The sequence below is a fragment of the Physeter macrocephalus genome, chromosome 7, assembly GCF_002837175.3.
Source record: "Physeter macrocephalus isolate SW-GA chromosome 7, ASM283717v5, whole genome shotgun sequence".
In the NCBI taxonomy this organism is placed as follows: domain Eukaryota; kingdom Metazoa; phylum Chordata; class Mammalia; order Artiodactyla; family Physeteridae; genus Physeter; species Physeter macrocephalus.
In genome coordinates, this window is record NC_041220.1 from 131,385,342 (window position 1) to 131,400,833 (window position 15,492).

Consider the following 15,492-nt stretch of genomic DNA (forward strand, 5'->3'; position numbering starts at 1 on the left):
CGGAGCCTGTGCTCTGCAACGGGAGAGGCCACAACAGTGAGAGGCCTGCGTACTGCAAAAAAAAAAAAACCAAACAAACAAACAAACAAAAAAACCCCATACATTATGATTACTTTTTTATAAAATTCAAAAACAGGCAAAATTAATCTATAGAATTAAAGTCTGAGTATTGGCTGTCTTTAGGAAGAAAGACAGGGTAGTGATAGGAAGGAGCATGAAGGGTACTTCTAGGGTGCTATTTATATCATCTTTACCCGAATGGTGGTTCCACAGGTCTATTCACTTTTGACTACTTATTGAGATATATACCTATGATTTATGCCCTTCTCTAGTGTGTGTGTGTATATATATATGTAAATTGGGGTGTGTCATACCATAATTAGTTTTAAAAGTTAAAAACAAAACAGAACCGTATTATTTGTGTTCCCATCAGAATAGAACTGTGTTTATTCATTTTTGGCATATGATAAACATACAATAAATGTTCATTGAAGTGGGAGTTGCTAACAGCAAGCTCTGTAGCAAGATCAGGGACAGTGAAGAGTAATGACTCAATTAGCTTGAAGAGCTTATTGAAGACTTTTGGGAAAGCAATTTTGGTATAGGGGAAGTAATCATTTAAGACATTTTCATGAAAAGGAGATAGATCCTAGTTTAAAAAGCTAAGCTGGATCTAATAAATGGTGTGAGCTGTCAAGTAACATTCATGTTTGAAGACAGAAGGAAAAGATTGTTTGGATAGCTGTTAAGAGCAAGATGCCACAACTGTTTTGTAATGATGGTTAATTTGGCTCATCAGACAGATACTTTTGTCATGTCTTTTACCTCCTTACACTCTTTTTAGATGTTACTCTGTAAAGGGTCATGGACCAATTAGCACTGAGGAGTAGTGTAGATGTGATACAGGGTTTATTGGGGAAAACTTACCAGAAGTAATAGAATGCAAGTAGTCCCTCAAACTCTTTTTTTTTTTCCCCCCACAGCTTCAGCCAGGCTTCGGTAGTCTTCATGCATTATGGCCAGATGACCTTCCAGTAGAGAATGGCCTCCACCTCTGTAATGTTTTACATATATGTAGGGCAGGGCAGGGAACATCTATGTGGTTATGTAACAAAAATTAGAAAGGGGCTCTAGGGGCAGGGATGGGCCCATTTTTCCTTTGAGCTAACAGCTTAGACCTACGCAGTATCCTTGCTACTAAGCTTATAAAAGGGGTCTGGAAATGAAGCTTCAGAGCCATGTAGGTTTATGTTTGATCACATATTTCCCACTATTAGAAAAAGAGGCAGAAACTTCTTGGACTAGTGTTAAAGGTCTATTAGCTTTCTCCAGCTTCCTTACCAGACCACTGGTTCTAAACAAATTTTGTCATTTACTGAATTATCTTCTAATAAATGATTGCTTATTCCAAGCTTCTCATCTTTGCTCATAGTACCTAATTTAGGATGCTTTTCCCTTTCTCTAAGTTCTCATTCTAAGGAGCTGCTTTGTCCCATCTCTTCTGTGATGCCTCCCTTATGATCTCAATTCTTATACCAAATACTATCTACTTTTCATGCACTGTCTAATATTATTTTTATGTGTGCATTTCTTTCCGTCTAACTTGTAAATTCCTTAAGGGTAGGGAACATTAATTGGATTACTTTGTAACCTCTATAATACTCTAGTGGTCTTGTGTGTAAATGCTCAACAAATAGTTAATGATAAGAATGTATGTTCTTATAATGTATTTTAATTATAAAATAGTCATAATATTTTAGGGTTCTCAATGCCTCTTTTAGACTCTGAATATTAATTGTTATTAAGTATAATGCTAGATTCTTTATTAGAACATCTTTTCTATTCGGTTGCAATCAATTCCTGTTTTTAAAACTCATTTTTTGAGATTAGTATCAATTGTTGTCTGTTGGTTACTCTATTAGCCAGTTTAGTAATTAGATTCCTCCATTCTACTTCAGCAAGAAGTTGAGAACTTTAAGAAGCTAAATCTCATTAGTAAAGAGCAGTTTGAAAACCTAACACCTGAACTTCCTTTTGAGCCAAACCAAGAAGTTCCTGTAGCACCTTCACAGGCCAGGCAAGGTATGTAAATCTCCTTTTGTGTAAGTGTCTGAATAATATTAAAGCAGTTCTAAATTGTTTTTAAAGTTTGCTTCTTTTTTATTTGTAGAAAACATTTAGATATCTGGTAAAAGACTAGAATTTTAAAACTCAACTTTTATTTATCCTTTGGTGAACTTCAAAACATTTTAGAGACTTAAAAATACAGATTGTAAATTTGGTAAGACAGCCATGTAGTAAATGATCATAGTTGGAAGCCCACCTTAGAATAGGCAGGTAATCACAAAGGTGATCCAGGAGTTGTCTATTTTAACACCACTTCATGCTCAAACCCAAATGCTTACTTAAAAGTAGGCTGAATTGGTTGGTTTCTTTATGTGTCTCATTTGATTTTGAGATTGCTGGGAATGCTTCTCTTCCCAAAATAAGGAAAATTTTCACTCACTTGCTGATTCCTTAAAATATACCACTAGCATCATTCTTTTGCTTTAAGGCCTTAGCTTTGTGTGAAAGTGTAAGTACATTTGGGAAATTCATAAAATTGAATCTGACATTTTCAGGCAAGTGTAACTGATTTTATTATAGTTTTTCCTGAAGGTAGGTTAAAGAAAAACTTTTAATTTGGAAAACTTCAGACATATACAAAAGTAAAGCAAATTGTATAGTGAAACCCCGTGTACCCATTACCTACCCATTAGCTGCTTTATCATCTCACAGCCGATTTTATTTCATCTTGACTCCACTCATTCTCTTTACCTCCCACTTGGATTATTTTGAAACAAACTCCCAATCATATTATTCATATTTTTTCATTCCTAAATATTTCTGTATGTGTCTTTAATAAGATAAGGACTACCTATTTTAACACATAAATAAGCCAGTACCATTATCACATCTAAAATTAACAGTAATTCCTTAATATAAAATGTCTAGTTGGTGTTCAAATTTTCTCATTCATCACTTAAAAAAAAAATCAGGATCCATATAAACTCAAAACATTGAAGTAGGTTGGTATGTCTCTTTTAGTATATAGGTTCATACTGTTATGTTTTTTTTCCCTTGAACTTTATTGTTGTAGAAACTAGATTGTTTGTCCTGTAGAATTTCTTACATTCTGGACTTTGCTGATTGCATCCCATGGTTTCATCCAACCATTTTCTGGTCCTGAATTTTCTTTAACTGTGATTTTGATACAGAGACTTGATCAGATTGAGGCTCACATTTTTGCAAGAATATGTCATATGTTGTGTTGAATACTTATACCAGGAGGCACATAATGCTCGATTGTCTCTCTTTGGTGTCTCTCTTTGATAATCATCGCTTGAAGTTTTATTTCACAAGGGGCTTCAAAATAGTGATAATTCTATTTTCATAATTCCTTCTTAATTTAGTAGATTACTTCCATAAAGAGGATTTCCCTTAATTGACTATTTGTTTTTCCTGAGATAGAGTTCTTATAGGAAAGAGAATAAATGCTTAATTCTTTCACTTTGTTTACTAGTTTTCAAAGCGATGAGCTGGTTCTCTACATCGTTCTTTGGTGACCAATGAGGAGGTTTTTCTGTTTTTTTGTTTTATTTTAAAATTATCACTATGAGCAAAACTATTAGAGCTCATCAAAAAATTTGGTAAAGTTGCAGGATATGAAATTAATATACAGAAATCGGTTGCATTTCTATACAGTAGCAATGAACTATCAGAAAGAGAAATTAAGGAAACAATCCCAATTATAATCCCATCAAAATAATAAAATACCTAGGAATAAACCTACCTAAGGAGGTGAAAGACCTGTACTTGGAAAACTATGTCACTGATGAAAGAAATTGAAGACAACACAAACAGATGGAGATATATACCATTTTCTTGGATTGGAAGAATTAATATTGTTAAAATGACCATACTACCGAAGGCAATCAACAGATTCAATGCAATCCCTATCAGAATATCAATGGCATTTGTCACAGAACTAGAACAAATAATTTTAAAATTTACATGGAAACACAAAAGACCCTGAATAGCCAAAGCAATCTTGAGAAAGAGAAACAGAGCTGGAGGAGTCAGGATCCCTGACTTAAGACGATACTACAAAGCTACAGTAATCAAAGCGGTATGGTACTGGCACAAAAGCATACATACAGATCAATAGAACAGGATAGAAAGCCCAGAAATAAACCCATGCACCTCTGGTCAATTAGTCTACAACAAAGGAGGCAAGAATGTACAGTGGAGAAAAGATAGTCTCTTCAATAAGTGGTGCTTGGAAAACTGGACAGCTACATGTACAATAATGAAATTAGAACATTCTCTACATCATATACAAAATAAACTCAAAATGGATTAAAGACCTAAATGTAAGACCAGAAGCCATAAAACTCCTAGAGGAAGACTTAGGCAGAACACTCTGACATAAATCACAGGAATTTTTTTTGCATCTTTCTCCTAAAGCAAAGGAAATAAAAGCAAAAATAAACAAATGGGACCTAATTAAACATAAAAGATTTTGCATGGCAAAGGAAACCATCGACAAAAGGAAATGACAACCTACTGAATGGGAGAAATTGTTTGCAAATGATATGACCAATAAAGGGTTAATATCCAACATATATAAACAGCTCATACAGTGGAACATCAAAAAAACAAACAACCTGATTTTAAAAAGGGCTGAAAAACTGAATAGACATTTTTCCTAAGAGGACATGCAGGTGGCCAACAGGCACATGAAAAGATGCTCAACATTGCTAATCATCAAGGAAATGTAAATCAAAACCACAATGAAATATCACCTCACACCTGTCAGGATGGCTGTCATCCAAAAGAACACAAATAACAAATGTTGGCAAGGGTGTGGAGAAAGGGAACCCTCCTACACTGTCAGTGGGAATGTAAATTGGTGGAGCCACTGTGGAAAACAGTATGGAGGTTTCTCAAAAAACTAAAAGTAGAACCACCATATGACCTGGCAATTCCAGTCCTGGGTATATATCTAAAAAAACAAAAACACTAATTTAAAATAAAGACACATGTACCCCAATGTTCATAGCAGCATTATTTACAATTGCCAAAGTATGGAAACAACCTAAATGTGTATCAACAAATGAATGGATAAAGAAGATGTGGTATATATAGATATACAATGGAATACTACTCAGCCATAAAAAAGGAACAAAATTTTGCCATTTGCAGCAACATGGATGGACTTGAAGGACATTGTACTAAGTGAAATAAATCAGACAGAGAAAGACAGATACTCTATGATCTCACTTATATGTGGAATCTAAAAAATACAAACTAGTGAATATAGCAGGAAAGAAACAGACTCACAGATATAGAGAACAAACTAGTGGTTACCAGTGGGGAGAGGGAAGGGGGCAGAGGGATTATGAGGTTAGGGGATTAAGAGGTACAAATTATTATGTGTAAAATAAGCTACAAGTGTATATTGTACAACATGGGGAATATAGCCAATATCTTATAATAACTATAAATGGAGTATAACATTTAAAAATTGTGAATCACTATATTGTATGCCTACAACTTATATACTATTGTACATCAACTATACTTCAATTGAAAAAAGAGAAAATTATCACTCTGATCTCATAAATACATTAGATGGGTTTTACTCTACTGTCTTATTGATACTTGGGCCAGTTATCAGTTTATTGACTTTTAGCTCCAAATCCACCTTTCATTGCTTTGTTGGGTGATAATGGAGTTGGACTCTTTTTTTAAAATATTATTTTTTCATTTGTTTATATTTATTTATTATTTTTGGCTGCATCGGGTCTTAGTTGTGGCATACGGGATCTTTCGTTGCGGTGCCTGGGCTCTTCGTTGCGGTGTGCGGGCTTTTCTCTAGTTGTGGCATGTGGGTTTTCTCTCTCTAGTTGTGGCGCACAGGCTCCAGAGTGCATGGGCTCTGTAGTTGTGGCGCGCAGGCTCCAGAGCTCATGGGCTCTGTAGTTTGTGGCACGTGGGCTCTCTAGTTGAGGTGAGCAGGCTCAGTGGTTGTGGCGTGCGGGCTTAGTTGCTCCGTGGCATGTGGGATCTTCCCAGACCAGGGATTGAAGCTACAGTTCCAGTCCCCTGCATTGGAAAGCGCATCCTTTACCACTGGACCACCAGGGAAGTCCCTGGAGTTGGACTCTTAACTGTCTTGTTTGCCAGGTGGTTAAGCTTTGTCAGTACTCTAGTTGCTACTGAGTTGGTCATTATTTCTAGGCCTTTTCTATTGAAAGAGCTTGGAAATTTTTTTAAGGAAAATTACATTATGAATTTATATTGATATTTTTTGTTCAAATTTAGGATTACAGATTTTAATTTTAATTTGTTAGATTTTATATTTGTACCACTTTTTATTATGTGAAAAAAATATCATTCCTAAGCACAGTAACAGAATTGTTTATCCTATGATATAGTAGCTTCAGAATAACAATAATATTAAATAATATTACTATAAATACTAAAAGAACTTACTTTTAAAAAATTCTTTAAAATTTTAAGCTTTGAACTTTTAAAAACTTCATACTTTTAAACTTTTTTTTTTTAACATTCTTAGGGTATTCCACTAAGCATGTTTAGTCTAATTACAAGATTTTTTGTGTGGTTTAATTTGAGTACATTAAAATTGATAATTTATGCTCCTCACCACATCATAGAATTAAAGTCCCAAGAGATGTATTTTATTTAATTAATTAATTTACTTAAATTACCAGGATCTATTTAACTTTTTAATAAATTATGCCATACAACACAGTTTTAAAATTTAGTGACTCTAAGTGATTTAAAGTTATTATATAGTGTGTGTAGTTTTTTCATGATAAAAGAAGTGACCACATTTTAAATAAATGAAGATTTCATGTTAGCATCTTTGTTTAGTTTGGCACCTTGGACTATACCCTATGAGAACTATTAAAGAGATATGCAAAGTCTTGGAATAAACTACAGATTACACTCTGGTCCCCTGATAATCTCAATAATTTTTATTGTTAACTGGGCAGATATACTGCTCTGTGCAAAGGGAAAAAAGATATCATCCCATTTTCAAAAGGAAAGAAGCATGGAGGATATGGTTCACAGCTACAAAAATACATATGATTCATTTGAAAATGGAACCTTCTTAAAGACAGTGATCTGGTCAACCATCAGCACCTTCCATTGCCAATAAGTAAATATTCTCCCGTATGCACAGTTTGGCTTGCATCATATCTACCACTCTTCATTTTACTCATTTTACTTAATATCATCCCATAGGCACATTCCCAAGTTGTTAAGTCCCAAAGAGATAAATTTTACAATGCATAAAAGTAACAAAGAATTAGAGGGAAGAGGGACTTCCCTGCTGGTGCAGTGGTTAAGAATCTACCTGCCGATGCAGGGGACACGGGTTCGATCCCTGGTCTGAAAAGATCCCACATGCCGTGGAGCAACTAAGCCCATGCACCACAACTCCTGAGCCTGCGCTCTAGAGCCCGTGAGCCACAACTACTAAGACCGTGCACCTAGAGCCCGTGCTCCTCAACAAGAGAAGCCACTGCAACGAGAAGCCTGCACACTGCAACGAAGAGTATCCCCCAGTCGCTGCAACTAGAGAAAGCCCTCGCGCAACAACGAAGACCCAATGCAGCCAAAAATAAATAAATTAATTAATTTTTAAAAAAATTAGAGGGAAGGGGCGGGGGGAGATACAAACTACTATGTATAAAATACATAAGCAGCAAGAATATATTGCACAGTACATGGGAATATAGCCATTGTTTTGTAATAACTTTAAATGGAGTATAATCCATAAAAATATTGAATTATGTTGTATGCCTGAAATGAATATAATATTGTAAATCAACTATACTTCTATTTTAAAAAGTCAATATGAAAAAAGATTAACATCAGTAGAAAAAGTAGTTGACAAAACATAAACTGGAGCTTCACATAGAGGAAAACTGTATGGCTGGTAAATATGAAAAGATATTATACTCTGCTGCGATTTGCCAGTTAAAACCATGCTGACATAACATATTATAACCCAGCAGTTTCACTTCAAGAGATACTGTTGCAAATGTTTACCAAAAAGAACATTTATAGCAACATTGTTCATAATATTAAAAAAAAAGAAAGCTAAAAAAATACCCATTTATAGTAGAATATAATATGTGGCATATTCATAGAAAGGAAAAATATGCAGCAGTGGAAAATGAAAGAACTAAAGCTACATGTGACAAAATGGGTTAATCTTAAAAGTAGAGGATGTATCAATTTAATGCCATCATATAAAATTCATGGATACATGCATAGCCTGTAGAAACCATGAAGAGCAAGGGGAAGTAAAAAAAAAAAATTAATATAGTGTTTAATTCCTGAGAAAAGGGAGGAATCCCATTTGGAAAGTCTGCAAATGGGTTTGCCTGAATCTGTAATATATGTATTAGCCTAGTTGGTGGGTTTGTGAATACCAACTCTATGTTTCTTTTAAATATTGCCTTCCTGGGTTATAAGTGATTAAGCTCTTTAAGTAAAGTCTCAGATATTTACCAAAAGATTATTTTTTAAATACAGTGTTTATAGAAAGCTTAAATCTTTTCCATACTTAATTTCCTGTTCTCATTTTCATTTCTAAATCAACTGTATTTTTAAATCTGTATATACATTTATTAGTCTTCATGTGCTATAATCTCCAATTTTAAAAATATGAACAGAAAGAATAAGCAAAAATTAAGAATAGAAATCAATATATTGCTATGATAAGAAATGTTGAATAGATTAACTTTCAGTTATAAAGACAATTATGGATTAGATTTAAAGAATATTCAGTTCTGTGCTGTTTGTATGTCATAAGTATACAGAAAGATTGAAAGGCAAAAGGATGCAAAATGCTATAAAACAACGATGGTAATAAAACGAACTGCTATTGCTATTACAAAATAGAATTTAAGGCAAAAAAAAAAGTGTTTGTTTTCACTGTCTTTAATATCTACCTTCCTGTTTATCCCCTATACCCGATTCAAACAGGCTTTTGCCCCTCATACCCCAAATCAGCTTTTGATAGTGCCTTTAGAGATCTCTGTGTTTAAGAGGGGTCATATCAATCATCATCTTCCCCAACAGCATTGGATCAATCATTCTCTGTCTTGAAACACATTCTTCCTATACACTATTTACTTAGTTCTCATTCTACTTCAGGGAGTCTTATTTGCTGGTTCTTCCCCATTTCCCCAGGCTTTGGATGCTTTAGCACCTAGTCTTCAAGTCTCTTCTCTTTCTGATCCTCAATAACTCCTCAGGTAATAGTATTTAGTTTCATGGTTTTAAATAGAATCCTTATACCAATGAGTGTCAAATTTATATGTACAGACTCCATCCTATATTCCATATAAATAACCAACTGTGTAGTCAACCGTTTCACTTGGATATTTTATAAACATGTCAAACTTTGTATGTTCAAAATCCAAAGTCTGAATTGAATTACCACGCCTTTCCAAGGACTTCTCCTCCCAGACTTCTACATCTCTATAAATGTTAACTGCATCTTTCTAGTTGTACAGGTAAAAAAAAATCTCGATGTTATCTTTTTTTTTTTTTTTTTTTTTTTTTTTTTGGTGGTACGCGGGCCTCTGTTGTGGCCTCTCCCGTTGCAGAGCACAGGCTCCGGAAGCACAGGCTCAGCAGCCATGGCTCATGGGCCTAACCGCTCCGCTGCATGTGGGATCCTCCTGGACCGAGGCACGAACCCGTGTTCCCTGCATTGACAGGCGGACTCGCCTGGTTCCCTGCGCCACCAGGGAAGCCCTTGATGTTATCTTTGATCCCTTTCTTTTTCAACTTCTATTTCTTATTCCTTCTTATTCCTTTATATCAATTACCCCTTAAAATATTTTCAGAGCCTAACTACTTCTCACCTTCTCTACTTCTATCACCCTGGCAAAAGCCACCATCATTTTACCACTGGTTAATTATAATAACTCCTAATCTATCTCTTTCCTTTCATTCCACCTTACAAGGATCCAGAGTTATTTTCTTTCTTTACTTTCTTTTTTTAAAAAAATAAAGTATAATTTATATTCAGTAAATTTCACACTTTTTGGATATACAGTTTTGGGAATTTTGACAGATGCAGTCATGTAATTACCACCTACTCAAATTATAGCACAGTTCCATTACTCCCCACAAATTCTCCCATGCTTGTTTGTAGTCAACCCCATGCCAAGCCTTTGGCAGCCTGTTTTCTATTTTCTACTCCTATAATTTTGCCTGTACCAGAATATCATATGAATGGGATTGTATAGAGTGTAGCCCTTTGAGTCTGACTTCTTTCATTTAGTGTAGTGCATTTGAGATTCATCCATATTTTTTTGTGTTATTTGTTCCTTTTTACTGGTAAGTAATATTCTGTTACATGGATGTAAGCATTAGTTGAAGAACGTGTGGGTTGTTTTTAGGTTTTGGTGATTATGAATAAAGATGCTATAAATATTTGTTTATAGGTTTTGATGAGACTATAAGTCTTCATTTCACTTGAGTAAATACTTAGTGGGATTGCTGGGTCATGTGGTATGTTTAACTTTATAAGAAACTTTCTAATGGTTTTCCAAAGTGGCTGTGTCATTTTGCATTCCCGTCAGCAATGTATGAGGGTTCCAGTAGCTCCACGTCCTCACGAGCACTTGGTATTGTAAGTTTTAAAAAAAATTGCCATTCTAATAGGTATGTATTAATATGTCATTGTGACTAAACATGCTGAGCATCTTTTCATGTGGTTATTTGCCATCAGTATATCTTTGGTGAAGTGACTGCTCAAATATTTTGACTTTTTTTTGAGTTTTCTTACTGACCTTTGAGAGCTATTTATTCTGGTTCAAGTCTTTATTACATATGTAATTTGCACATATCTTCTCCCAATCTAGAGATTATCTTTTCATTTTCTTAAGAGGGCCTTTTGGGAGTTCCCTGGTCTAGTAGTTAGGATGCGGTGCTTTCACTGCCGTTGCCTGGGTTTAGTCCCTGGTTGGGAAACTGAGATCCTGCAAGCCACGTGGTGTGGCCAAAAAAAAAAAAGAGTGTCTTTTGAAGAGTAGAACTTTTTTTTTTTTTCCATGCTGCACGGCTTGCGGGATACTGATGTGAACTTCTTATTTTTAATGATGTGCGATTTTAAAAAATTTTTGTGGATTATGCTTTTGGTGTCTACATAAGAAATCTCTGCTTAACCCAAAATCCAAAGATTTTCTTTTTCTTTTTTTTTTTTGAGCAGAAAAAGGTTTATTGCAGGGCCATGCAAGGAGAACAGGGGCTTGTGCTCAAAAGCCCAAACTTCCTTATGGTTTTCAGGGAAAAGTTTTTATAGGCAGAATTTGGAGTGAGGGCTGCTGGGTTTGTGACATTCTTCTGACTGGTTGGTGGTGAGTAACAGGGCAGTGTTCTATGACTCTTGTGCTGAGCCTGAAGTTACTGTCTCCCACCTGGGTGGGACCTTAGTTCCTGTAGAAGAACTCAACAATATATTGTTTTTTTAAAGTGTGCTTACATTGAAATACACATTTTATTTGTTTAGTTAGTTTTTATTTTTGGCTGTGCTGGGTCTTCATTGCTGCATGTGGGCTTTCTCTAGTTGTGGCGAGTGGGGGCTACTCTTCTTTGCGGTGCGCAGACTTCTCATTGTGGCGGCTTCTCCTGTTGTGGAGCCTGGGCTCTAGGCACGTGGGCTCAGTAGTTGTGGCTCGCAGGCTCTAGAGTGCAGGCTCAGTTGTTGTGGCTCAGGGGCTTAGTTGCTCCGTGGCACATGGGATCTTCCCGGACCAGGGCTTGGACCCGTGTCCCCTGCATTTGCAGGTGGATTCTTAACCACTGCACCACCAGGAAAGTTCCGATGTATTGTTATGTATATTCTTTAAGGAGAAACCAGGACCTTTTTTTTTTTTAACATCTTTATTGGAGTATAACTGTTTTACAATAGTGTGTTAGTTTCTCCTTTACAACAAAGTGAATCAGTTATACATATACATATGTTTGCATATCTCTTCCCTCTTGCGTCACCCTCCCTCCCACCCTCCCTATCCCACCCCTCTAGGTGGTCACAAACCACCATGCTCTAGTAGGTCTGTGTTTTATTCCTGTCCTACCATTAATCTCTTCATGACATTTTTTTTTCTTAGATTCCATGTATATGTGTTAGCATACGGTATTTGTTTTTCTCCTTCTGACTTACTTCACTCTGTATGACAGACTCCAGGACCTTGCCCCATTCTGCACTATTGTTTCTTGACGCTCCTCCTTTGTTTCTGCATTCCCTCACTTCCTTGATTAACAGCTGCTTGAATCTGCCCTTTGGAACTCTGGGAGGGTCTAGGAGGCTGAATGAAGCCTATTTCCTATATACAAGAAATGGGGGACACAAAGAGTTTGTACCTGGGAGGGCCCCATAGGGTCCTGCCCAATTTCAGTCCCCCCTTTTGTTTGCTACTCTTCAATCTTGAGAAAGCGTGTTGGACAAGAAAGGGAATAACATTTTGGACAGAGAGCTTAATCACAAACTTGGCAGAGGAACTTGGTTTTAGGGGACTCAGTTTCAATCCCCACTCCTGTTTCAACCTTCCTCAAATCTTTCAGGGAATGAGGTGATGACCACTCTAGCTACTTCCTCCTGAAATGGGGTGTAGTCCTGCCTTGATTTGGGGAATGGACACCGAGTTGGAAATATTCCCCTGTTCCAAGTCCTGGATCTGATTCTTGTCTGATTAAGATCTCAATCCCTTGGTCTTCCATTTTGGTGCAACAGACCCAATTAGAAGTAGGATGAGTGACAGCCCAAACTTTAATAGACAAAATAGATCTCATTCCCTGAGGAATTCAGGAGAATAAGCCTGAAAACCAGTCTGGACCTGACATTTAGGGGGAGACTTGTAGCCAGGTAGCCAGTTGTCTAATTTTATTTATTTGTTTGCTTGTTTGTTTATTTATTTATTTATTTATCAGCTGTGTTGGGTCTTAGTTGCAGCACATGGGATCTTTCATTGCAGTGCACGGGCTTCTTGCTGCAGTGCACGGGCTTTCTCTCTTGTTGTGGCGCATGGGCTACAGAGTGCACATGCTCATTAGTTCCAGTGCTCTGGCTCTCTCGTTGTGGTGCACAGGATCCAGAGCGCATGGGCTCTGTAGTTGCAGCATGTGGGCTCTCTAGTTGTGGTTTGTGGTCTCAGTAGTTGTGGCTCATAGGCTTAGTTGTTCTGCAGCATGTAGAATCTTAGCTGCCCAACCAGGGATCAAACCTGGGTCCCCTGCATTGCAAGACAGATTCTTAACCACTGGACCCCCAGGGAAGTCCCCTGGTTGTCTAATTCTATATAAGTAGGTTTTAACTTCTTATGTGGCATTTACGTATACATAACAGGAGCTATTGGCCACAAAGATTTTCTGTTAGAGGCTTTATATTTTTAGCTTTTACATAATTCAGGTCTCTATTCAATTTTGAGTTAATTGTTGTTGTTTTTCTTTTTTTTCTTTTTGGTTTATGATATAAGTATGGATATGGATATCCAGTGATTTCAGCACCATTTGTTGGAAAATTTATTCTTTCTCCATTGAACTGCCTTTTTTAAAAAAATTAATTAATTTATTTATTTATTTTTGGCTGTGTTGGGTCTCTGTTTCTGTGTGAGGGCTTTCTCTAGTTGCAGCGAGTGGGGGCCACTCTTCATCACGATGCACATGCCTCTCACTGTCGTGGCCTCTCTTCTTGTGGAGCACAGGCTCCAGACACGCAGGCTCAGTAGTTGTGGCTCACGGGCCTAGTTGCTCCCTGGCATGTGGGATCTTCCCAGACCAGGGCTCGAACCCGTGTCCCCTGCATTGGCAGGCAGATTCTCAACTACTGCGCACCAGGGAAGCCCTGAACTGCCTTTTGATCTTTGACAAAAACCAATTAACTATATGTGTATAGATTTTGGACTCTATATTCTGTTCATCTTGTCTCTATGTTTATCCCTTTGCCACTAGCACAACTTGATAACTATAATCTTAAAATCAGTATATGTCCTCCACCTTTTTTTTTTAAATGTCTATTCTAGTTTATTTGCCTTTTCATAAAATTATAAAAATAGCTTATTGGTGTCTATAAAAACTCCAACTGGTATTTTGATTGGAACTTCATTGAATCTTCAGATTAGTTTAGGAAGAATTAACATCTTAATGGAATAGAATCTTCCAATCCATGAATATTGCATACTTCTCCAGTTAAGTATTTTTTTGTTCTTCAGTGTTTTATAGTTTTTGGTGTATTTTGTACACATTTTGTTGGCTATGTACCTAAGTACATTATGATTTTGGTGCTGCTGTAAATGATGCTTTAAAATTTTTATGATCCATTGTTTATTGCTAGTATGTAGAAATAGGATTGAATTTTTATATGATCCTTTGTGATGTTAATTTTATGTGTCAACTTAACTGGATCAGAGGATGTCCAGATGTCTGGTTAAACAGTACTTCTGGGTTTTGCTGTGAGGCTATTTCTGCATGAGATTAATATCTGAATTGGTCAGCGTGGTAAAGTAGTTTGCCATCCCCAGTGTGGGTGGACATCATCCAATCCATTGAGGGCCTGAATAAAACAAAAAAGTGGAGGAAGGAGGAATTTGCTCCTTTTTTGCTGTCTCATTGTTTGAGCTGAGACATCTCATCTCATCTCAGACTGGTATTTATATCATCGACTCCCCTAGGTCTCAGTCCTTTGGACTCAGGCTGAATTACATCACTGGCTTTCCTAAGTCTCCAGCTTATAGATGGCAGATCGTGGGACTTCTCCTCCTCCATAACCTTGTAAGCCAATTCCTCATATTAAATCTCCTTTTCTATCATATTGGTTCTTTTACTCTGGAGAATCCTAATACAACTTTGTATTCTGTGATATTGATAAACTTACTAGTAGTAGGCCTAGTAGCTTTTTCTATAGATTCTTTGATGTATTCTGTATTGATGTATTTCTACACAGATAATCATGTTGTCTATGAATAGATGTAGTTCTATTTCTTATTTATCTATGCTTTCATTTATTTTCTTCTCTTATTGCCTCAGTTGTCACCTCCAACATGATGTTGAACAGAAGTTATAAGATAAGACATCCTTGCATTGTTTCTGATTTTAGGAGGAAAGCATTCAGTCTTTCACCATTAGGTATGATATTAGTTGTAGGTTTTCCATAGATGCCCTTTATTAGGTTGAGGAAGTTCCCTTTTATTTCTAGTGTGCTGAGAGATTTTAATCATGAATGGATGCTGATTTTTTGTTTTGTCTTTTTTTCTGGGTCTTTTGAAATGATTATATGGTTTGTCTTAATTGGTTTATTTATGTTGTAAATTACATTGATTTGTCTTCAAATGTTGAGGTAGTCTAAGAGTCCCAGGATAACCTCATTTGACTGTGACATATTATCCTTTTTATACATTA

At 36.3% G+C, this 15,492-nt stretch overlaps 1 protein-coding gene across 10 annotated transcripts in view; it reads left to right on the forward strand.

Annotated features, from left to right (window-relative positions):
- LARP1B (La ribonucleoprotein 1B) overlaps window positions 1-15,492 on the forward strand; it is a 149,036-nt gene that overhangs the window by 89,243 nt on the left and 44,301 nt on the right. For all 10 annotated transcript variants that reach the window (XM_028492277.2, XM_028492279.2, XM_028492282.2 and 7 more), the window contains exon 12: window positions 1,959-2,082. In XM_028492277.2, the coding sequence (XP_028348078.1) occupies window positions 1,959-2,082 (124 nt within the window). The remainder of the gene's footprint in view (window positions 1-1,958; window positions 2,083-15,492) is intronic.